Here is a 23,779-nt window from a genome sequence, read left to right as displayed (position 1 = left end):
AAAACCGTTTCTTTGAACAGAGATACTTTTTTTTAGTGCGAAAAATATCAATTTAAAAGTAAAAATAAACAACTATTAAATAAATTATATCTATTATTAATAATAATTATTATTATTAAACGATAGATAATGTATTCTCATATCGGCATTATTTTGGAGTATGTTTATTTTTGTACAGAAACATATTGTCAAGAATTTCAATGCGTTGTTATTTAAAATACAGATATTTTTCAGCAAATACACAAGACACTTGACTGTTAAACTTTAATGAAAACTAAACTTTGGACTCTGAAAACACATTAACAAATGCATTGTCCAAATTTGGACTCGTACTGCCCTTACAATATTTAACAACTTCAGGGTATTTATAAAAAAACAAAATTCTAATTACATATCAACCAAGTACCCAAGTTGCATTTTTTTTTTGTTTTCATGATTCGCAAACAACTTTGATATCACTTTTTTATTCAGTGCCCTGTTTGTAATATATAACCACAAGCAGCACCCCGTGATACACCTCAGGAAACACCAGCATACATTTTGGAAGGAAACAACCTAAAAATGTGTTAAAATGATAATAATCTGTTGGTAGAAAGGATAACATGGCGTTGACACGCATGAATAAATTGGGGAATGAAACACAGCAAGTTAAAAATGCTCTAAAACCATGTTACAATGGGATACACTAGAGTTACAATTGTGTCATACACTGGTAATAAGAGAAATGATAATTTGATTAGCTTTTTCTTAGAGATATCTTCATGATTCAACTATTCACAGGCCAATTTGGTGTCAAAGCTGCTCAAGCATATTGCAAAAGCTTGGAATGCTGATAGGGGATACCGGTAATCCATGGTGAACATATCTTTCCCAACTTTGCCGAACTGCAGAATAATCTTGTCGTGATCCGGTGGAGTTGGTTGAGATGGCGTGGGCGCACCGGCAGCAGGCTGGGTGGCGGCAATCAACTGAAAGTTCTTAACAGATGCAACTGTCACCCTTCCTCGGAAATTGAGGCACCAACATTGTAATTGTTCATGCCATCTTGGAGGCTTGTTTTTAAGAACCAAGGGTCTTATCTTGCCATCATCATCCTCATTGGTAACAGATCCACCGATATCAGAAAATCGTGAGCTGCTGAACTCAATAGAGTGATCTAGAGACTTGGAAAATGAGATGCTCCGAAATGAGTCCTCCAGGGAACGGGGGAGCAGCTCTGGTTGGCCAGGAACACTGCCGCCGGCGTCAAGTGCTGCGGCCGGTATTGAATGCATGATGCAGTGCATCTTCCTTGGGCCCCGTGTCCCAAGGACATTTAATTCATATGTTACCTGAGCTATGTTGTAACTTCCAGATGGAACCTTTGGAGAGACCTTTTTGGAATAAAATCTGCGGCTCGTTCTCCCAGTTCCTTCAGGAGGGCATATATGGGCAGAGGAATATGGAGGCTGTGTATCGAATATAATGAATTTCGTTCCAATGAAGTTTGATCTGGTGTATGATATTACAAGAAAGTTTCTTGAGTTAAAAGGAAGAAATACAAAAAAGAAGATAAAATAACATCTTACATAATCAAAGAAAATAACAATAAGCAGTAAACTCACCGCAGCTTTCCAATGTATGTGTTACTTGATCTCGAGATGTTGTCAGCATCCATAGAAATAACATACTCTGTGTATGTAGTTCTCCGCATCCTCTTAGCAGAAAGGAGGAATTTTCCATTTTCAACTAACAAAGCTGCAAAAGTCCAAGGAAACCAAAAAAAGAAAAGAAAAAATGAAATGGGTTCAGTATTATAGACCAAAATATGGCAGACAATATACTGTTCTTAAGGTTTCAATTTTTAGTATGTAACATGATCATAAACACATATTCAAGCCATTTCAACAAATCAAGAAAGCAATTGATGATGAATTGAGAAGATATGCAAACTGACATCAGAAATTATAATTTAATAGAATGAAAAACATTTCCAAATATATAAATGTGTAATAGTGTTCAACCCCAAGTAGTGCAGATACCTAAACTTATTTCACCTCATCAACATCCAAAAATTTATAATGTTTATTTAAGTGGCAAAGAAACCTGGTTAAGTGTGCCCCCAAGTAAACAATTATCAGAAAATAAGATCCTAGACTCCTAATGGGGAAGGGAAACAAATAACATATGGGAACTAAAATTATGAAACCATCCGAATTTCATACTCAGAACACTAAGTAAATGCCGATTTAAACAAAGAAAAAAAAAGATGGAAATTTTGACCTTGATCAACCATGTCCAGAACTCTCTTACTAGTAAATTATAATTTCATATTGTAAGCATATAGATCATGTATCAATGCAAACATAAACAAAATCAGAAGCTTCAACAGCCTGAACTATTTGAACTGAAGTCAAAATTTACATAGTCACACTAGAAGCATCTGATCACAAAAAAAGCATAAACGCAAGCGATATGTAGTCCACGTGTACAACAAATGGAAAGAAATTTTACCAGGGCTGAGACAGAGGAATAGGTGATATGTTGAATTAGATTTATCTCTTTTGATGAAACACTGAATAATTCCATCTCGTGGCCCAGGCTGAAAACAAAAAGAATTAAAAACAAAAGAAGTCAAGGTATTGCTTCAAATAACCGAAACAAGTATCATTGTTAGTTCCAGATCCTCCACACAAATGAGAAATGTAACATGTTAGTTAATATTTAATAGAGAGAATAGAGCACCAGCTACATGGAAATGACAAAGCTAACCTGCTTCAGGGACACAGGAAATGTAAGTTTGCCACAGAACTCAGGGCTCTTAACAATTTCCTTGCACATCCTCCTCCAAGACTGGCAAACTGCAGAACATGCAACAACGTGCTTTCGAGCAGGCCATGTGTTCTCACTCTCCTCCAGCCGTCTAATGACATCATACAGTAGTTCTGGGGGTAAGCTTGCCCAGCGACTATTTTGAATTACTAGAGGCTGGTCATGCAAATCCTGTACCGATCCATGAGATTTTCCTCTATGATGGCCGGTCAGCCTAACATCAAAACTGCGCCTAGATAAGCTCCCAATACTATCCCTCACATCCCGAACTATGCTTCGGAATGACATTGTTCTGGTCAATCTCAAGAATAACTATGAATGTATGTATCTGCTTTGAAGTTGAAAAGAACTGTATCCAAGCACAGCATGCATATGGCTGCCAAAACAGGAGAGTTTCAGTCTTTCAGCTCAAGACTGTATATATATTCATCTTTCCCACCAATAAAGACTGAGACACACATGTGATATCGATGGATATTTAGATCAACTTCTTCAAACTATACAATTTTAAGTCTTTAAAGTAGATGATGAAATGTCAAAACGAAGCAGTGGTTGAAGATTAGATATTTGGCTACCCCCTTCAGGAAGGAATACTCAAACAGCATTATCATGATGATATTGTTGCAAATGCAGGTATAGGAATACAATAGTTTTCTTACTTAAATCATAACTGGGCCTTATAATCTAATCTTATTAGGTAAAAAATCAATTATCAATTATATATAATAAATAAGTAAAGAAATATGGCAGAGCTATCACCAATTCACCAGCTAATTTTGGGGATTATATGAATTTAAAAATAAAAAATATTTCCACTCTCATTTTGTTCTGGCTATTTTTGCTAACACAGAGATGATGAACCAAAAGTAAAGGAAGGGAGCAAGAAATACTGAAATAGTACCTCATAAGCGTTGGATTTGGTACCAAGCTAGATCAGAACACCACCACCCTTTACCTGAAAACCAGAAGAAAATGTTAAACATGATTAACTAAAAGCCCTCTGAATTTGAAATCCCACAATATCCTTAAAAGTTTGCCTCTTATAAACACAGGAAGCTAATCACCACATTACCACCCATTTCCCTTCCCAAAAAAGTTGTAAACACAGATTTGAGAAGCTGAAAACTCATGAGTTTTTCTCAGCATTATGAACATGAATCCATATAACGGGGCAAAAAAAAAATCCAGTTTTGAAGTGAACCCAATGACCAAAAAAGAAAGGAGAAGTTGAAAACAATGGATTTGAGAAAGAGAGGAATGTACCCAGATTGAAATAGGAGAGATCCATAGCTGAAGCATTGGCAGGGGCAGTTTTCAGATATGAAATCTATGAGAAAAGTGACGTTTTTTATGAATCAGAGACAAACAAGGAAGCTGAAAGACAGAAGCTTTTAGGTCAGAAAATGCTCTCTCTCTCTCTCTCTCTCTTACAGCTTCTTACTCTCTCTCTCTAACCGGACTCCAAAGCTGCCTTAAATGTAGTTGATGAAGTAAAGCTTAAAAAGCAACCAACCTCAATTATTTTATTTATTTAATAATTGGTCTATACTTTTATTTTGTGTGTTTAGTATCTATATTCCTTATTCCTTATGTTGGTACTTGGTACCTGTACTTTGGTAATGTATTATTATTATTATTAAACTCTATTATGGAGGAATTAAAATAAGGAGAATGATATAACTTCACTTAAATTGGCGTTTCATTCATTTTTACACACTAATCTATTAGCATTAGTTAAGTTATGCTGTCCACCTATTTGCATTTATTTTAATATGGAAAAGTCTAGATGGCCAGCAATTTTAATAAATTTTGGTCAGTATGTAATCAGCAGAGAAAGGTGAGCCATTGGATGAAATCTCACACCAATCTCACACCATCAAATCATTATTGATGGCTAATTGATGGCTAACAATCACAAAAATTACTGATCTTCTAGCATTGCTCTTTTAATATTTCATCTTTTATCCATAAATTTAAATTATATTTCACCAAAAAAAATTACGGTATCTAATCCTTAATATATAATTAAAGTATACCCCTTTGGTATCCATGACCAAGAATGGCCAGATACCAGCTGCTTTTCCCTTATGCCATTCATGTGACCGACTTCCCTGCTAAAATAGTGTTGTGTTGCAACTTATCAACACACTATACTATTATCATGCCAATAATGACTCGTTTTTTTTTCTATATATGGTCAAAGTTTAAAGCACTAGATTTCAACTATCAATCTTATATAGAAATTAAATTAATAGATCCTACAATATCAAATTAGTGGTCAAAATTTAGTCTAAGGTTTGACCAAAAAAACAAACTATCCATCATTATATTGTTATCATGCGTTTTTATATTCTATAATTAGAGTAACAAGAGTGTTAGAGATCAATAGATTTTATAATTTATAGTTATTATTAATATTTTTAATGGTGTGAGATTTCATCTAATAATATAAAATTATTCACTTTTTTTTGCTGGTTAAGTATTGGCCCGAATTTTAATAAAAGTGCTAATCCTCTAAACTTTAAGATATGATCCGATGAATTTGTCTTAAAAAAATTTAATTAGAATTTTGGGTTTGATTTTTTTTATTATACACCAAATACGTTTCCAACCTAGTTTAAATTGGTTAAGATTGATAACGACGTCCTATGTATTAGTTAACTAATTGACGTGTCCGGTTAAATGAGACATGTCACATGCAGGACAGTTTGATCTCTGACCATTTTAAAATGGACAAATTAATTCCTAGAGTAACCAACACTCCATCACTACATCATCTTCCTCCTCTTCTCCTCCGATTCATACCAATCTCCCTCTGACTCAATATCTTAGCCATCCTTCGCACCCTCCACCAGCACCTTGACACTGCCATTATAACACGCACTACCTCATCTTCTTTTTCACGAACCCCGTAACAAACTCATTCTTCCCCTCAATTCATATTTACTTTCGCACCAAGGGCACATCCACCCTCTCACACAAGCCTCCCTCGTTGGCATCCTCCTTTGCTTCTCCTTCAACTACATCTTTGTCATGCGCCTTTACCTCGGCATTATCAGTGTTGTCGTTTCCTCCGCTGCTTCTAACCTCTCCATCCTCCTCTCCCTCGTCGGACGCATATAGTTGTTTGGTCTGCACTATCTCACGTGCTCATCCAACCCACTTCCTTTATCTACGTATTCTCTTCCTCCTTAGGGCTCACGATCTCCACCCGTGATAGGAAATGAGCTTGGCGCCAATCGCCCCTTCGGAGCTAAGCTTTTTACCGTGATTTCGGTCTTCTCCGCCACCATGATGAATTTTTCGTTAAAGGAGTTGCTCCCTCTTTAAAACGGTGTCGTTTCATTCTTTTAACTTCTAAACTCTTATTAATTTGTCCACTTCGAAATGACGTTGTTTTATTTTCATATGATACGACGCTGTTTTGTCTATGTAGTCAGGGATCAATTTGTCCTACGCGTGACGCGTCAGCGAGTTAATCGATATGTAAAACGTCGTCGTTAATCTTAACCGATTCAAATTGAATTTGGGATGTATCTGATGTATAATAGAAAAAATTAAACCTAAAATTCTAATTAAATTTTTTTAAGACAAATCTGTTATATCATAAATTTTTTGGAGATCTATTTGAGATATTACTTTTTAGCTAAATATAAAAAAAATAAAGATATTAATGCTTTTTTTATTAAAACTTAAACTTTAAACTCTAAGACCTAAAAGTTTTTTCGTAGAAATATTTTGCTTCTAAATTTTTTAAGATTCTTTCATAAACCATAAATTTTTTATCCTTAATGCATAAAGATTCTTTCACAAACCATAAAATTTTTATCCTTAATGCATGTTATTATATATTTACCTTCTCAATAACTATTGTATATATCGTATCTTCTAAATAACTATTGTATATATCGAAATATTGTATATATTGCACTTCGCAAAATAGTTATTTTTTTTTTCTAATAAAAGAAAAAAAAAAGATAACGAACGTAATCACTCATGGTGGATTATTGAAGCATCTACACGTTGTACTGTCTAGGCAGCGAACATGGAATCCTTCGTCAATTCTTGCTGGATTGCAATTATCTCAATATATATTCCTCTATTTAATTTGTTTATTATGCCTAATTAATTATTAGGTCACATAACAATGACATTAAAGATCATGATCGTGAGAGTATTATCTACTCGTTAATATATGAAAGGCCAAGAATTCTTTCAGAAAGCTGCATCTAAATAATGTTTGCAACCGATTTGATATTCATCCACTTAAATAAGTATCAAAAATTTAAATACCACTTGTGCATGTAGTAATTTAATAATCATCAGACAAAATATAACAAAAATTTGCATACAAAAATATCATAATTCTTATGTTAAGAAAATAATAACTCTAAACATTCATATCAAATTACAAAAATACTACATCAATGGCTTTAATTAAGTCATCTGAACGGAATATTGAGTGAGGGAGGACCTCCACAAATTGCGCTCTTCGAATTGATCGATTGAAATACCTGAAAAGAATTTTAATGGTCAAATGATGAAATCAATAGCAATGCAAGAGACCACTCTAATAATGTGCTATGTGGTGTGTGAATTGGTTTCTCATGGGCATGGCAATTTCAATATCGTAGACAATTCTTTAAAAATGAGAGAGCTCAAATAGATGAATTTTAGGATATATTGGATTTTTTTTTTTTGTAAGTTGCAAAACTGATGTTGCCATTGGAGTGATTCATGGAGTGCCAACCATGAAGCATTTGGAGAAGGTTAATGCCACCAAAGTTTGAAATATTTGAGTGGTTTGCAATTTTAAAAGGCTTCAATACTAAAGATAAATTACAAAGAAGAGGCATAATAATAAATCAAAAAGAGATCATTTTTATACTTTGAATTAGAAATAAAAATGATAAATCATCTTTTTCTTTTTCGTAAATCGCTTTTTTAGGGAATTATACTGAATAACCTTAAATAGGTGTTAATGATATTAAAATTTGGTTTGAGAATTAGATACAGTAAAATGTCTTAGAATTATATAAAAATAAGTAGCATAGATTATTATTATTATTATTTGTTATTATTTAGATTATTTAGCCTGAAGTTAATAGTAGTTGACAATTAACGCATTTATAAATCAATGTGGTGTAATAAAAGAGAAGAACGATGATGGATTTAGGTTAGCAAGAATGGAGAAAATTAATGAAAAGTGAGTTCAGTGAATATGTAAAATATATGTTCTTAGTTATAATAATTTTGTTGTTAGTAGATATTTTGAAGATTCTCATATATAGTATAATAAAGTATTTTACGAAATAGAATGTTCTTAAAAAATATGAGGGTGAAGTTATTATTACAAGTACGAAATTAGTGCTTTAATTTTTATTGGAGAAATTAAAGGTTAAAAAAAAGATATGGTGTTCTTTATTGATAACAAGAGGATAATAAAGTAGTTAAATGAGAAGAAAAGTACGTTTTGGGAGCACGCAATAAAACCTAAAAAATAAAGCTTATGAAATAAAATATTATGTGAATTATTAACCGAGTTTCTGTTTATTTTTAAGAATGGCAACGCGACCCCTCAAAATAAAATCGATCTACTTCGGTCCCTGTTTCCAATTTCCGTCACACAAAGCAATCCCCATAGATTTTTTTCCGATGAGACTTGACGGAAAATGCTGAGTTAGCTCGTTTGGTGCGTGACCTGTCATATGAGTTGGATGACGTGTTCATTCAATGCTGAGATGGACAAGTTGAAATGGACAAAGACTAATTTGTCCACCCCCTTACTCTAAAAACGACGTCGTTTGAGCGGAAAGCAACGTTGCAATTGTTTTTGAAACAGTGTGTTTTCATAAAACTCCTTCCTCCAACCTCATATTTACAAGAAAATACTACCATCCAGAGCCATGAGCAGCAGCAACGAACCACCGTCGAGTTCCATTGATGGGAGTGAAAGAGAAGTTTTTAAAGATGATGAAGACAGAAATCCTCTAAGCGTATCTGCAGGAAGTGTTGCTGCGCCGAAGAAGAAGAAGAAGTTCATTGCTCCACGATGCTGGTGTGGGGCGCATGCTATTTTATTTCTCTCTTCAATAGAACTGAACCCTAATCAATTATTTTTTGGATGTCCACAGTTCAAGGTAATCTAAAATTTAATTTAAGTTTCCTTGATTTTAATTCCATGTCTGAGTTGTGGGTATATTCTACAGAGCTGAACACCGCATTGCAAATTTTTTACGTGGTTGGATGGTTATGTTGCATCGTTTGAAGAATTTTCCAAAAATTCTCCTGATATAGAGGATTGGACGCAAGATCAAAGTCAGATATCTGATGCTATTGGTGTTGATGCTGGAAAACTCAGGGAACTAGATGCTAGAGTTATTGGGTTAGAATTGGAAGCTAAAAATTGTAATGCCAATAGTGGTACTAGTGGCGTTAGTGTTAAAGTTTTGGTTATTGCTTTTGTATTTGGAATTGTGATCTCCAAATTTTTTTAAGGCATATGACTAGCATGAACTTTCTATGATACTAGGTTCAAAGTGTGTCTTATTTTTTTAGAAGTGTATGTTGTTTACATTGTAAGTTGTATTACTTTAGAAGTATGTATGTTGTTTCAGATGAGATTATGATTTGATCCAAAAAAAATAATCTGTTACTACTTTGATGAATTCTAGCAGTATGTAGTCATACAAATTTTTTAATGAAAAATGTTGGATAAACAAACCCAAAAAAATGCCTTATATAAAACATGTACACAAAATAACTAATCATGTCCTTGTTCAGCATTAGAAAATTAAAAGACAACTTATAACCCTCTAACAACAAAAAAAGGGCCAACATGTAGCCTTGAACCAAAGTATTTCCTAAATTTGTCAAGTTTCAAACTGACTTAAACATCTTCCACATCAGTCTAGTAGAATTTCAAAATGACTTAAATATATATACAAACACTTAAATAAACCAAAGTATTTCCTAGATTTGTAAACATCAGCACCAAACTAATAATAAAAGGAATTATTTTTATCATCTATGTCAACAGCAACATATCATAAATCAAGTCTTCTTCAAAGGTATAAATTCAGGGGTAGGAATGAACTTGAAAAGTCTTGATGTAGTCCTGAAACTTGCTGCAGCCATAGTCTCAGCAGAAATATCACTTTGTTGAAGGGGGACATTAGCAGTTATTGTCCTCGGGTTCACAGACCGGTTGAAAGACATGGTCAAGATCTGATGCTATTTGAATCGGTGGTAGACTAGGTTGTCCAAATGAAGGTAGAGTTGAGATAGGAGCAGCCGGGAGCCTAACAATAGGTTGCTTTCTTCTTTGGGCATGACTAAGATGGGGGTGGAGCAGGGTTGTGGGAGTGGCTGATTCAGGTTCATAGCCTCTCTTGCAACCTATAACAAAAATTTAATGAGTATAAAATAAACAAACAGGTTAAAACAACATTGATCAATCACTATATCTTATTTGTTTGGAGTGCATTTTGTGAAAGGGAAATTTCTTCTCCCTATTCCTGTTGGTCAGAATTACCCTTCTTATGCATTGTCTTTAGAAGTTTCTTCTTGTTCTTCCTTGTTTTTGTCTATCACAATAGTATAAACATGTTAGTGCAGGAAGAGCCTAATTATTGTCATCTAAACAACAATAGGGATAATGAGCAGGTTAAAAGATATTAACAGTGAATCCATAAGTAAGGCAGGTTATACAGTATCACTGCTCAGATTGACATTAGGTCCTACATCCTAATCATATAAACAACCAATAATGAGACACATAAATCCCTCACAATTTTTAAATGGGACACATAAACTTTTCACAATTTTAACACGTGCCTCTTAAACCCTTAACAATTAATATGGTGTTCCAAATCAAACTCTAATTACCTGGCCTCTGTTCTGATTTGGATCAAAGGGTACAATCTACAACCCCTTTTTCTTACCAGCTCTTCTCTCCTTCTTTGTCAATGATTGCTAGTTTGGATCCTTTAGGTCATTCTTACAGGTCTTGTAGTAATATTCAAGTTGTCCACACTTACTGTATGTCACTTTAAAGATTTTCTTGGCTTTAGTGGCGTGCATCTCAGGTTCTACAAGATCTACCTTCTTCTTCATTTTGGGGTGATGAGCTGGTCTCTTGATGTTAGATGGTTCTGTCCTTAGAACATCACGAGGTCTGGTATTTATATGAGTTTACTGGTTTGATGTAATGCATGTATGTTGCTCTGATTGATTGCATGGTGAGCCATTTATTATAATTACAAAAGTTATTCACTTCTGTGATTTGAAATTAGAGTGTTTTTAAAATTATAAAAATAAGAAATGAATAATTTTTGTAATTATGACAATTGTTAAATGACATTTTTATTAAATTTTAAATTTTTTTAAAAATTATTTTATTAATAATAAAAATCAAATACATTTTAACTCCAAAATTTATTAGAATACCAATTTTATATTTATCTCTTTATAATATTTGGTGGTAAATTTGTTGGGGATCGGGAAGAAATTATGCAGGATATGCGCAAGATCTTTTGAGGATACAATCTGAATTTATCCTTTTCCGAATTTGGGTGGATGCCAATTTGATAACATATGTATACTAGAGTATAAAAAGACAATTTAAAAAAAAAATTAAGTATCAGCAGTTTTAATTTATTTCAGCTAATAACCCAATACTTTTAGTTTATTATTATACTTTAATTAATATTTTTATATATTATTAATTAACTGTTGAGCAAAAACAACAAATTGAACTTAAAGGTAGCATTGCTCAAAGCTCATAAAGTTCGTGAAAAAAAATCATATAAAGGTTTGTCAAATGTCAATTTTAATTGAATTAATTTAATTTTTTTAAATATGTTAGACTTTATTAATAGTAATAGATTGTTGAATATAGATGTTATAGTAAAGTAAAACATGCTTAAAAGCAGGGAATTATATGAGGTAGAAACCCCGGAATTACGCATGTGCTGCTCAGATTCGACGTTGACAATGATATTCAACTTGAGACTTTAGAGGTTTTTGTCTTGTGCTCAAGCCTTCTTTCCGCTGCTTTGTTTCTACTTTGTTCGTTGCTCATAACTTCGATTAATTGATTGATTGCTCTTTTTTCGGGGGGTAGTTGGAGCTCTATCGTTAAAGTCTAACGTTGACGGACCCTCTTAGCCTCTTAATCCTTTCATCATTATTATTGAGCCTTCGTGGCACAACATGCATTGCTCCTTAGGTTGTTCGGTTTTGTGTTGGTTGAAATGAAGTAGTTGTAGCTTAGGAAAAGCATGCCTTTCTATTCAACTAACTACTACTCTAATCTAATCTATGTTGGGACATTAAAATTGAATATACGATTAAAATATTTAAAAATTTTATTTTGTTTGTTTATGGTGCCAAACTTATCTGTTCATGAAGAGGTTTGGGGTCCCCATTTCGTAGGTCAAGGCACAAAGCACCAAATAGCACGCATGCCCTCTTTATCAATTTTCTAGTCTAAGAATTCAACTTATCTCTTGTTGGTCAAAATATTGTGATGTTCAAAGTCAGAGCCTTAAATCACGAGGATCCACTCGTGTCGTGTTTGTTTTCCTTGCTTTTAATTTGTGCACTAATCTTTGAATTAAAATTTTGCACTAGCTAGTACCAAACACCTCACATGCGTATTGATGTTGGTCGTGACCGTGTCAGTTGTCACAACATATTTTCAGAGGTCAGTGAATGAAGTAAAGTGAAGTTTACTGATGAGTGATGACCTTGAATGTGGTGAATTACGCCTTAAGCATAAGCAATACCGGTAAAGAAAGTTGGTAATAGTAATTACTGAAGAATGTAATTTGCTTTTCGTAATTAATTCTCTAAGTTTCTGCTTCTTATTATTAACCAATAATAAATTTTTCAGTATACATCATACGTTCCTTCAAATCACGAAACATGAACAAACTTTAATGAGTTTATCTTCAACAACAACCACCCTCTCACCAATGCCTTATTTAATTAATTATATTGTCCTACCACTACAGCTACGAACAAACATCAGAATATTATTATTATTATTATTATTTATTACAGATACCAAATACGAAATGAAGTAATAAGAGGGTGTAAATTTTGACATGGTCAATTGGTTGCTTGCATTCAACCCCTGTCCTCCTCCACGGTGGAGTCTGAAAAATTTGAGATGGAAAAAACCGTTAAAATTAATGTCTGAGCCCGGGTTCGAACCGGGGACCTCTAGTGTGTAAGACTAGCGTGATAACCAACTACACCACCCAGACCATATATTAATGCGTTTTCCTAGTTCATATAATAATTTCATGTTGTTTCTGAGAATTGTTGCGACTGTATAGATGTATTAGGAAGAAATATATGTAGGAATAGGTTACCTGGTCCGCATTTAATCTGACACTTGCGCTCACACCTTTGCTGAAGTCTTACTGCATCATGCATCCAAACCATAATATAAACTCGTGTATTTAAAGTAGTACAATAATAGAAGAAGCTAATTAAGGTAGAGATATGAAGAATTGAAGATGAGAGAGGACTAACAGTCGCCTGGAGAAACACAGGCAGTTTGACAAGCATCAAGGCAATCGAAAGCATCAGACTGAACGCTCTCCATTTGGGAACAAATGATAAACAAAAGCATCACCACTGCACCCATCTTCATCTTCAGCTTCATCATTTTCCTTAGTTTAGCAAGGGTGGGAACTCTATATGTAGTTAATTAAAGGGACAAGGATTGATGTTATTATCTCTATCTGTATAGTAGTAGCCAGCACATGCATGTGTGCCTACAGCTGTTGACTGCATCTACATACATTTGTACCTGTCAGCCACCACTATTGAATTTTTCAATCGTGCCCACTTATCCTCCGTCCAATCTATGTTTCAAGTAATCGACTGCCATTTAATGCTTCTTTTATCCAATCTTCATATTTTCAACTTTATCGTCTAGTGTGTATTATTTTTTTTTATTCTTACATTATCCTTTCGACAGATAAATCACTAATTTATCGTTTTATTTAAAAATTTGTTATTAATTAATAATTTATTGTATATATAAGATTGAATTTAAATTTTAACACTTATTTAAACATACTAATAAATTAATTATTAGACTCACTTAACTTGTTTTGTCCCGTGTGTATTAAACTATTAATATACAATCAGCTTTCGAGTAAAGTATTATTTTTGTCCCCAATATTTGGGGTAAATTCTATTTGTGTCTCTAATGTTTAAATCGTTCTAGTTGTATCCCTAACATTTATAAAAGTGATTTAATATTATCCTACCATCAATTACATATCATGAACGCTTTAGTTTGAGTTTTAAAAATCTCTTCTTGAAATTAGAATACAAATGTATGGGATAGAATCGATGATCCACTCCAAAAAATAGCTTATCAAAAGTTGAAACTAATTCCTACGTATATTTACATAATTCACTTTTCTAGGGACATAATTGAATCTAAACATAAATAGTGGGTATAATATTAAAATCGAACACATCCAAGTGAGACCTAATTGAGAATGAATACATTCAAGTGAGAATAATTGAAAAATATAATATGATTTGTTAGTATAATTGATAGTAGGATAACATTGAATCACCTTTATAAACGTTAGAGATATAAATAAGACGATTTAAACGTTAGGGACACAAATAGAACTTACGTTGAGCACAACAACCATACTTTACACTATTAGTTTCTCTTACTTGGGCCGGTGATTTTATTAGGGTCCATCCAAGTAGCTAGACATCAGTTTATAAGGAAGGGTTTTTGTTGTTTGGTTTATTAAGAAGCCCATATCATATATCTCCAATACATAGATGCAAATCTGTCTAATCACTAATCACTAATCAGTGGCGGCTACGGCTAGTGGATAAAAGAATTTAATTTATGGAACAGAAGCAATGGACAAGGACACATATGCCAATATATACAGCATCATCATTATCTTAGTCCACAACACTTTATATTTAGAATATTTAACAATAGATCTTCATCTTTATTCTCTTGCTGGACTCTAATTTTCCCTTATTATTGTTGTTGCTCACATTTGACAACTGCCGTGGACGTAACAACTTGTATAGTCTGTTGTTGATCCTGCTGCTGTAATTGCATGATTTCAGATGGCAGCAACTGAGTTACCTTTTTCATCTCTTTGTTCTTTCCCCATAGAACTATGTATAGTCCACACACTATCAGTATTGCTCCAATCACACTGCATATATACCAAACCATATATCTATATTAATACTAAAACCAATAATAAACAACATACATACAAAAGTCTATTATATATGTACCTTCCAAGATACAATTGCTCATCCAACATAAAAGAAGCCGCAACAGCCACAAGCACAAGCATGAGAGGGTTGAAAATGGAGGCAAATAGTGGCCCTCTCATTTGTATGCACCATGCTATGATAAGACACACTACTCCAGACCCCACAATTCCCTGCAACAATAACAAACCAATTAATTAAAAAGAAGCTAAGTTAAGAGTAATAATACAAGGTAGAAACTCAGGTGCAGTCGACTTCACGTAAAGTTGATTTGACTAATTTGAATAAATTTTCATCTAATGGCTCTCAGCTATCACTCGACTGCATCTGAATTTTCACGGTAATACATATAATGTATGTATGTACCGAATAAGCAGAAGCCAAAAGCCTGATATTCCAACCAAGCTTCCATTGATTGAGATCCCTCTCAGTACAAAAAGCAAAAACAGTGGCTTGAATAGCTGCTGCTGTAAGCATCAAAGCTGTGCTTGAATTATGACTTGGATATTCCTTGGTCATCTTAGCCTGAATGATGAGCCAAGAAGCATAAGAGAAGCAACTAGCAATGGCGCACACAACCCCCAACAAGTCGTTACTACTTGTATGCGTATTATGATCATGTGATGGGTTCTTCAAAAGGTTGACATGGAAAGGCCATATATTAATTTGAACCCCTTTGACAAAAGTCAACACCATTGCCCCACCAATTCCAATCAGGGTTCCAAACACCTTGGCCTTTCCAGCTGCTCCCCCCAGTTTCAGTTTCTCAAAACCGAAGGTTATGGCCAACACAAAAGTGATCCCTGGTATGAGGTTGTAGATGGCAGACACAAACGTTGCTGACGTCAAAGCCAGCGCCTCATAGAAAAGGTTCTGAAACAAACTTCCCCTGTAATTATATATCATCTATTAATCTTATTTGTATGTATAAAAACTACCCAAAAAAAATGCTAATAAATTCTCATACCCAAACAAGCCGCAAAGAAATGACATGAAAAGCACCTTCCAAGTCATCTTTGGTCTCTTGTTCCTTTCGGAAACAAGAGCAAGTGGAACAGTGAAAGCAGCACCAAAAGCGAGACGATAAGCAGTAAGAACTTTAACACTCATTCCATCATTGATGGCAAGCTTGTAGAAGACATTGACAGCAGTGAATGCAACCTGCACCAACACCATTAGAATCACGGGTTTCAACCCGCTCAATACATTCGCCATACCCTTCATCTTCACTACTCACTACTTGCTTGCCTTGCAATAAGAACACCAACATAAGGGGGTATTTATAGCTATAGCACTATTCAAAAAGATTCAGATTCCCACAAAAGAGTATCTTTTAATTTACAAGTAGTTATAATAATTGTTTTCACGTACGTAAACGTAACACACAGCTAAGAGGCATGCACGCTTTCAATTATTATTCACATGTGCCTCTTATCAAATCAAATATACTAAAATCATTTACTATATATTTATGTATAAATATGCGTATTATTATTTATTTTTAATTTTAGTAATCAAGTAGTGCAGGGTCAATGAGGACGTCTTGCCAATTAGACCTTAGGCTTTAATTTTTTGAACTTTAATTCAAATTAATTAATTCATGTGCTTTTCTCAGACAAAGACTTTGACATTGGACGATATTGCTAGACAAATTAGACCCCTTATGTTTTTTCCGGTAAGGTACTTGGAACATGTCTTTATTTATTTTCAATTAGTGGACTCATCTCATCACTACTTATATTATTGTAGGACCCTCCATTCACAATTTCGCATCAAAACTCTTTTGGTATTTTTGTGTTATGTTTGCATGTCCTTCATCGAAATTGCCATTCTTCATTTCTATATTTGCTAAAAGTATTATCAGAATTTTCTCCACATTTTATTTAATTAAAGAGGTGATTGGACATTTGATTAAAAAAAGTAACTACCATTTCTTAATTCTAAGGTTTACCTTATGACTTAGTAGTAGCACATGATTCTCAGCATAAAATTCTAGTGGTCTAGTATTTTCCTTTTTTTTATTAATTATAAGTAATAATATTGGCAAAAGAACGCAATTTTGATGCTAGAACTTTTAAACATTGGTAATTTAAAAAGATACAAGAATTCAATAGCAACTTGGATAATCATTGAGCTTAAATATATATAAATAAAGCACGTCCAACTTCAAATTGAGAAGAGCCTCTGCGAAAATGTCAATTATTTGAAGTTAGTTTAATAGTAATTGAAAGAACGTGGTAATAATGAACTAATAACTTTTTGGTACAGGGAACGAGTTCACTTTTTGATATATTATTTTTATTTCCATGTTGTGATCCCCATAGAAACATACAGAAGAAATTAAAACACACAAGAATTTGATGATACACTAGCATGTGCTACATTTAACTCCACCTACTCAAAGAGCCTCCTTCAGTGGAGCCAACCACATCCTAAAATCTCGCTTTCTTATCGACAACTTCTCACAAAATCGCAGCCAAACCAATTAAACTCTTCAAAAGTATCACAAAATCCGTTTTCTTTTTTTTTTAATTATTATTTGAAACAAATTCACCTACATTATTTGTGATTTGATTGTTGATACAAAGCAATATGCATTACTCAAATTCATGTGATTAAGAAGTTGCACTCAGTGCGAGCTTTGCTTTATCTTATGCTTTTCTCCTAGACATTACATTAAATATAACAAATTAATTAAAGGGCCTAATCAATCATCATCAAGACAGGCAATATAATTGTGTGTATATGTATATCAATTTGGTTTGATTTTTTTTTTCCCGAAGAAAAATCAGAAAACAAAAAGGGAGATATGATAGGATGTACCTACCTACCATTGATTCAATGAATCAAATTGATGAATACTTTTAGTTGTTATCCAAATTATCTAACTAGGGAATCACTTTTGGTGGCCACAAAACAACTCATTATAACAAAAGGTGCCACTATTGTTGTTGTTGCTACCTACAAATCATAGAAAGATGTACTAGTGGTGTCACATTTACGTGTATCCTTCCTAGCTAGGCAAATCTCCTCAAGTGCAAACTCTATGTCTCCACCAAATTGTTATGAAAAAGTGTAGTGAGATCGACAATCAGCCAAGATATCACAGAATAAAAGGTCAAATTATTAATTAAGTGTTGAATAATGATGATACATAAGAGGTGTAATTAGTTAGATAGAGTGTGGATCGGATGATTACACTCTAAGCAAGCAAATAAATACATAATATGTAGTTGACAATAATCGGTCCAGTTATATTTATATATATAAAACCTTATTCCTTAAGTGCATTCAAAGAAATAATACTGAAGCTAAGGTGGATGGAAACAGAAGCATGAATGTGACATTGAACAAACCGGCGAGACATATTATAGTACGTATTATTATCTGTATTTTGCAAAGTCAATTACAAGAAGTGATCTCCATAGTTTTCTTAATTTCATCAACAACTAATTTTTGTCCATGACAAAATTCAATTTCCGTCATCCAATATTTATATATATATATATATATTGTAATAGTAGGCATTAACTATTTACGATCCAAATTAAAAAGAAAAAGAAGAAGAAAAAAGTAAGAAACTAATGAGTTAATTATAACTTGTTATCACCGTGAAAAGTAGAAAGCCATTATTCAATGTATAAGGTTCATCAAAGTCACAACATGGTTCCACTTCCTTAGAGAAGACCTATAATTGTTTTGTGGTTGCTCACTTGCTCGTAGTATTTTTTGATCCGACAGGTTAAGAACTATTTATCGCAGATCTAAATTTTATGTAAAAATTTTCTATTAGTCAATAAATTTTTACATACCTAAAATAGAATTCAAACTTTTAATACTTAATTAAACAAATAAGTAAATGATCACTCGAACTAACCTAAAAAAGAGCATAAAATATAGCATGTATGGCCCAAACCCAAATATAAAGGAGGGGCCATCATGCTATGACCCATTAAATCTAATAATGAATATTTCATGTACATTGCATATTATTCTTAGAAAAGAATTCTAAACCGTTCGCTGTGTCCGGGGTAAGCCAAATTAAATGAAATGCTGGAATAATACAGAATACTTATCTTGTTTGATTGAAAGCCAAAAATAAAATAAAATATTCTTAATTCTAATATGTTATGGGCATGGCGGTCTGCTGGGGCATTTTTGAATGATTCTTGGTAAGCATGCACCACAATGTAAGCTCCATATTGTGCCAACTCTATCTGAGCATATTTACACAGAACCAATACAGTAGCCTACTACTCTAGGTTCATTTCTCGTGTTATATTAGTGTTTCTTATTTCTATTTTGGCATTATGTTCTATACCAAATTCAAATGGAATGAAGATTGTACACTATATATATTGTGCAGGTTCATTTAATCAACCAACCTAATAAACTAATGTTCCAGGATTCGTCAACTATTCACGATCATAATTGATAAAGATATCTCATGTACTGCTACTTAGTAGTAGAACAACTATGGAAGAAAAAAAATTACCAAGAATAATTCCATAGCTGAATTAAAAGGAGAAGAGAAAGGAATAAAATTTGAGGTAACGTAAAAAGGTAGAAAAGTTAGAACACATAAATACACAAATGTAGCTATAATAATATAACATTCTTAATATGAATAAATAAAGAGTTAACATTTAAATATGTTTTTGAAAGATAATTTATTTTTTAAATTAGTTTTCAAAAAATTTTATTAATTATATTAGTCTCTAAAATTTTTTTTTGAACAAATAGTGTCTAAAAATTATAACTGTAAATTAATTAATCTTTCAGGAAATTTTAAAGAATGATATGTAATATATAATGTCACGTATCATAAAATAATTGGTCAATCAATTATAATCATAAATATATCAACTAATTATTTTATATCATAATTTTAACCTATGATATTATTATGATACGGGACATTTAAAGTAATGTATTATTGTCTAGTAGATAAAAGAACTAATGTGATGTATAAATTTATTTTTTTTAGAGACTAATATGATTAATAAAATATGAGCAATGCTAGGAGTTAGCAATTTTTGTGATTGTTAGTCATCAATGATGATTTGATGGTGTGAGATTTCATTCAATGGCTCACATTTTTCTTCTATTTACATGCTGGCCAAAATTCAATAGAATTGTTGTCCCCTAAACTTTCCCATAAAATATTCAAAAATAAATTTTCTTTTATAAATGAATTTGAGTATTAATTCAATGAATAAATGATTGATCTAAGATATTTATTTTGAAATATCTGGGTAAGTTGGAATTATACGAAATGCCAACTATATGTGATGCATCCACTGTACTCCGATTCTGTTATCCATTCTTACTATATGATTATTACGAGCACTTTTCATCAGAAACCCATCTCTATATGAAGACTTAGTTTCTTTATATTATTCTTTTCTCTTAGATGAATGATCACTACTATCAATTATCGCCATCATTATTCTGTTTGTCACAGTTACATCCACCACTTTCCCTATCATTTTCAACTCTCACAACAACCTGATTTTCTTCAAATCCATCGTCACCACCACCACCAGTGACGGTCTCCGACGACTCTTTGACATTTTGGGTCTAAAGCTCTGATACTATGTCATGAAATCACTCATCTCAAAAACTTAAGCTGACAAGAAAAGGCAGCACTAATTGTTATATTTCTAATATTGAATCGGACATCTCTAAACCTCTATTGTACACGTTATACAAATATTCTATTGGCTCCCTGTACCTCCTCGTAAATGTCACTTCATTTATGTATCATTATAAAGATTTGAGGATGTATTAATATACCTTCCTAATTTGTGGGTTTACTTCCATTATGATGCAAGAGGTTAATGTGGAAGGTCCAAATGTTAATTTCAACACCTTTGAAAAACGTTAGTATCCTAACACCTTAGCCTTCCCCGCTGCACTCCCCAACCCTAATCAATGCATACAATTACTAATTAGAGGCAGTAGTAACGAGAAATGTTGGTTAATTGATAAGTAAACGTGATGAGCAAAGGATGATTATTATTACTTACCCAAACAGGCCACAAAAGAATGACATGAAAGCAACTCTCCAAGTCAGCTTTGGCCTGTTCTTCCTGTGAAAATTAAAATATTAAGTGCTACTAATGAATTACTTTTAGGTTGCAGAGTGCGTGGTAATGAAGTTAATTATTAATCACCTTTCAAAGAAAAGAGCAAGAGGAATAGTTGCTTATTATTTTTCATGTGTGTGAAAGAGAAGTGTATAACAAAAAAAAGAAACTGTGAGGAGAGGTGTGTTTTATATTGATATGAAATATACAAAGGTATTGATTTGTTTGTATTATTTTTTTAAATAAACAATCACAAATTGAATGGTCTTATTTGTGATTTTGAAAATAAAAAAAATTTATATTAAAATCGGACCGTTTAATTTTTATTTTAAAAATAAAAAATAAAAAATACAAATTAAACTCTCTGATTTGTAATTTGTTTTTTTCTTTAAATAAATCGGACTATTCGATTTAAATAAAATACCATATAAAAAAACACATAATCTTCTAATAACAATGTATTACATATATTTAATTAATATAAAAAAATTTGCCAGGAATAGTAGAAGCTGCAGCGAAAATGTCTTACACTCATGTCATGGTTATTAATGGCAAGTTTATAGAGCACATTTACCGAAGCAAGTACAATCTGCACTATTACCATCATCATTGAGTGTTTCCATGAAGCAATTAAGAAGCTAGGTTGCATTCTGCGTGCATTATATAAGCAAAAACAAAACATGGAGACCGCATGCATGCATGCATGTATGTAGCCTTTCATTCAGGTTAGTACATTGGAGTCTCATTTTATTTCTATCTTCTTAACTAAACTTACTTTTCTATCTTCTAATATTTCAAAACCATTCCATTAATTTAATAATTTAACATATAAAGTGCTTTTTATCTTTTTTCACTCACACCAGGGGACACCATAAGGCTAATTTTTTTTGTTATGAAAGTAAAAGTAGTGATATACTTTAACATTGTAATTTTTTATATTTTTTAAATTTGTGAAAGTACACAAATCGGATGATCCGATTTCTGTACCTCAAATTTTTAAAAAAATTTTAAACACAAATCAGACGGTCCGATTTGTATACCTCTCACAAATCGGACGGTCCGATTTCTATACCTCCACAAATCGGACGGTCCGATTTGTGTACTCCAAATCTTTTTTTTATTTTTCAACACAAATCGGACGGTCCGAGTACAGAAATCGGACGGTCCAATTATGTACCTAAAAATCGGACGGTCCGATTTGTACTTCGTACATTAAATCATCCCACATTTTAAAAAAATACCATAATTGATCACAATTTAAAAAAATACCATTATTAATCTAATATTAAAAATAAAAAAATGGACACCATAACTACTAGCTAATACTGACAAGAACAAAAGAGTTGTAAATAAATATAACTACTCTCTCTTTCTATTTTTTTTTACTGACTTTCATCCTGTGATTATTCCTAGCTACCTTTTCTCTAAACTTCATCGTCATGTATGACCTGGCCTCATAATGTAATAAAGAAGCATAAATTCAATTCTGCTAGTATCTTCTTAATTTCAAGATACATTATTGGTTAGTTACGTTACACTACTTATTTATCCTAAATATTTTTAATTCAATGGCTTAATAAAAAACTATTAAAAAATAAGAATACGGTTCTACTAGATAAACAATAAAATTGAACAACATGAATAATAGTTTGGAATTTTGATCCAACAAAATAAAAAAAATAAAATATTCTACACAAATTATCAAAAAACAAATTTCATCCATAATTCATTATATCATAATTTATCAAACCACCAACTTTTTTTCTAAATTCACTACTATTGCCAAGAGCAGAGCTAGATGAAATATTAGAGGGGGCAAAAAATATATACATAATAAAATAAGATTAAAATAAAATTTTAAAAGAGACTAAACTGAAATTTATATGTAAAAAATTAAAATTAGGGGGCCGTTACCCCTCTTTCTCTTCATGTAGCTCCGCCCCTGGTTATCGCCGTCACTTGGTCTCCAACCAGCCCTTATCGTCGCTGCCAGGATCCTCCTCACCGCCGTTGGTTCGTCAACAAGGACCCTCATCGACGTTGCTCTCCTCCAAACCGGAAATGAACGGTGCCGCTGGATTCCTCCTCGCCATCGTTGCTTGACTTGCCACGCACCGTCACCGACGTCGCTCACTTCTAGTGAAAATAACCATCCACTCAAGGATAAAAATAATCATCCGCATATCTAGTGAATTGAACATCTAGCATATTTTAATTATATATACTTAAATCCAATCCAATCAAATAATTATCCACATAAAAATTAAAATAACCATCCGTATACTTACTAAAATGATCATCCTAAACTAGTCGTGATTGAATACCAGAATTTAAACTCAGGGAGGCGACGAACAAAGGAACAGAACTTATCAAAATCCTGGGTGGGAAGAGTGGCACCATCATAGAAGTCTTGAGTTTCGGAATCAACTTGAGGGAAAAGAAAGCTAATCGATGAGGAGGTTGAGCATGTAGATTTCAAGACTATAAAAAGTGATGTAGAAACCTTAAATCAAGTATACGCGCAGAACGTAGATACAAACAAAAATCAAAAAACTAATTTAGCGGCGAAGCATGTGCACGCGTGGTCTTGTTGA

At 32.9% G+C, this 23,779-nt stretch overlaps 2 protein-coding genes, 1 long non-coding RNA gene and 1 other non-coding gene across 4 annotated transcripts; all 4 read right to left on the bottom strand.

The window, feature by feature from the left end:
* Positions 1 to 538: 538 nt before the first annotated feature.
* On the bottom strand, positions 539 to 4,356 carry LOC112714912 (tubby-like F-box protein 8). Its single transcript, XM_025766608.3, has 6 exons — positions 4,075 to 4,356; positions 3,713 to 3,766; positions 2,752 to 3,187; positions 2,494 to 2,581; positions 1,605 to 1,737; positions 539 to 1,491 (listed from the first exon to the last, which is right to left on the bottom strand). The coding sequence occupies exons 3-6, from the start codon at positions 3,097 to 3,099 to the stop codon at positions 771 to 773; spliced, it is 1,290 nt and encodes a 429-aa protein (XP_025622393.1). The 5' UTR covers positions 3,100 to 3,187; positions 3,713 to 3,766; positions 4,075 to 4,356; the 3' UTR covers positions 539 to 770.
* Positions 4,357 to 13,008: 8,652 nt separating this feature from the next.
* On the bottom strand, positions 13,009 to 13,082 carry TRNAV-UAC (transfer RNA valine (anticodon UAC)). Its single transcript has one exon. It is a non-coding gene; the product is annotated as a tRNA-Val (tRNA).
* A 1,488-nt stretch (positions 13,083 to 14,570) lies between these two features.
* LOC112714911 (WAT1-related protein At1g68170) lies at positions 14,571 to 16,543 on the bottom strand. Its single transcript, XM_025766607.3, has 4 exons — positions 16,064 to 16,543; positions 15,463 to 15,985; positions 15,118 to 15,269; positions 14,571 to 15,032 (listed from the first exon to the last, which is right to left on the bottom strand). Exons 1-4 carry the CDS (start codon positions 16,318 to 16,320, stop codon positions 14,849 to 14,851), a joined length of 1,116 nt encoding a protein of 371 aa, XP_025622392.1. The 5' UTR covers positions 16,321 to 16,543; the 3' UTR covers positions 14,571 to 14,848.
* A 6,313-nt stretch (positions 16,544 to 22,856) lies between these two features.
* Positions 22,857 to 23,779, bottom strand: LOC140175453 (uncharacterized). Its single transcript, XR_011866259.1, has 2 exons — positions 23,474 to 23,779; positions 22,857 to 23,386 (listed from the first exon to the last, which is right to left on the bottom strand). It is a non-coding gene; the product is annotated as an uncharacterized lncRNA (long non-coding RNA).

Source organism: Arachis hypogaea, chromosome 10 (assembly GCF_003086295.3).
Source record: "Arachis hypogaea cultivar Tifrunner chromosome 10, arahy.Tifrunner.gnm2.J5K5, whole genome shotgun sequence".
In the NCBI taxonomy this organism is placed as follows: Eukaryota; Viridiplantae; Streptophyta; class Magnoliopsida; order Fabales; family Fabaceae; genus Arachis; species Arachis hypogaea.
The sequence above is the reverse complement of the archived record's forward strand: the minus strand, read 5'-3'. Positions and strand labels throughout refer to the sequence as shown.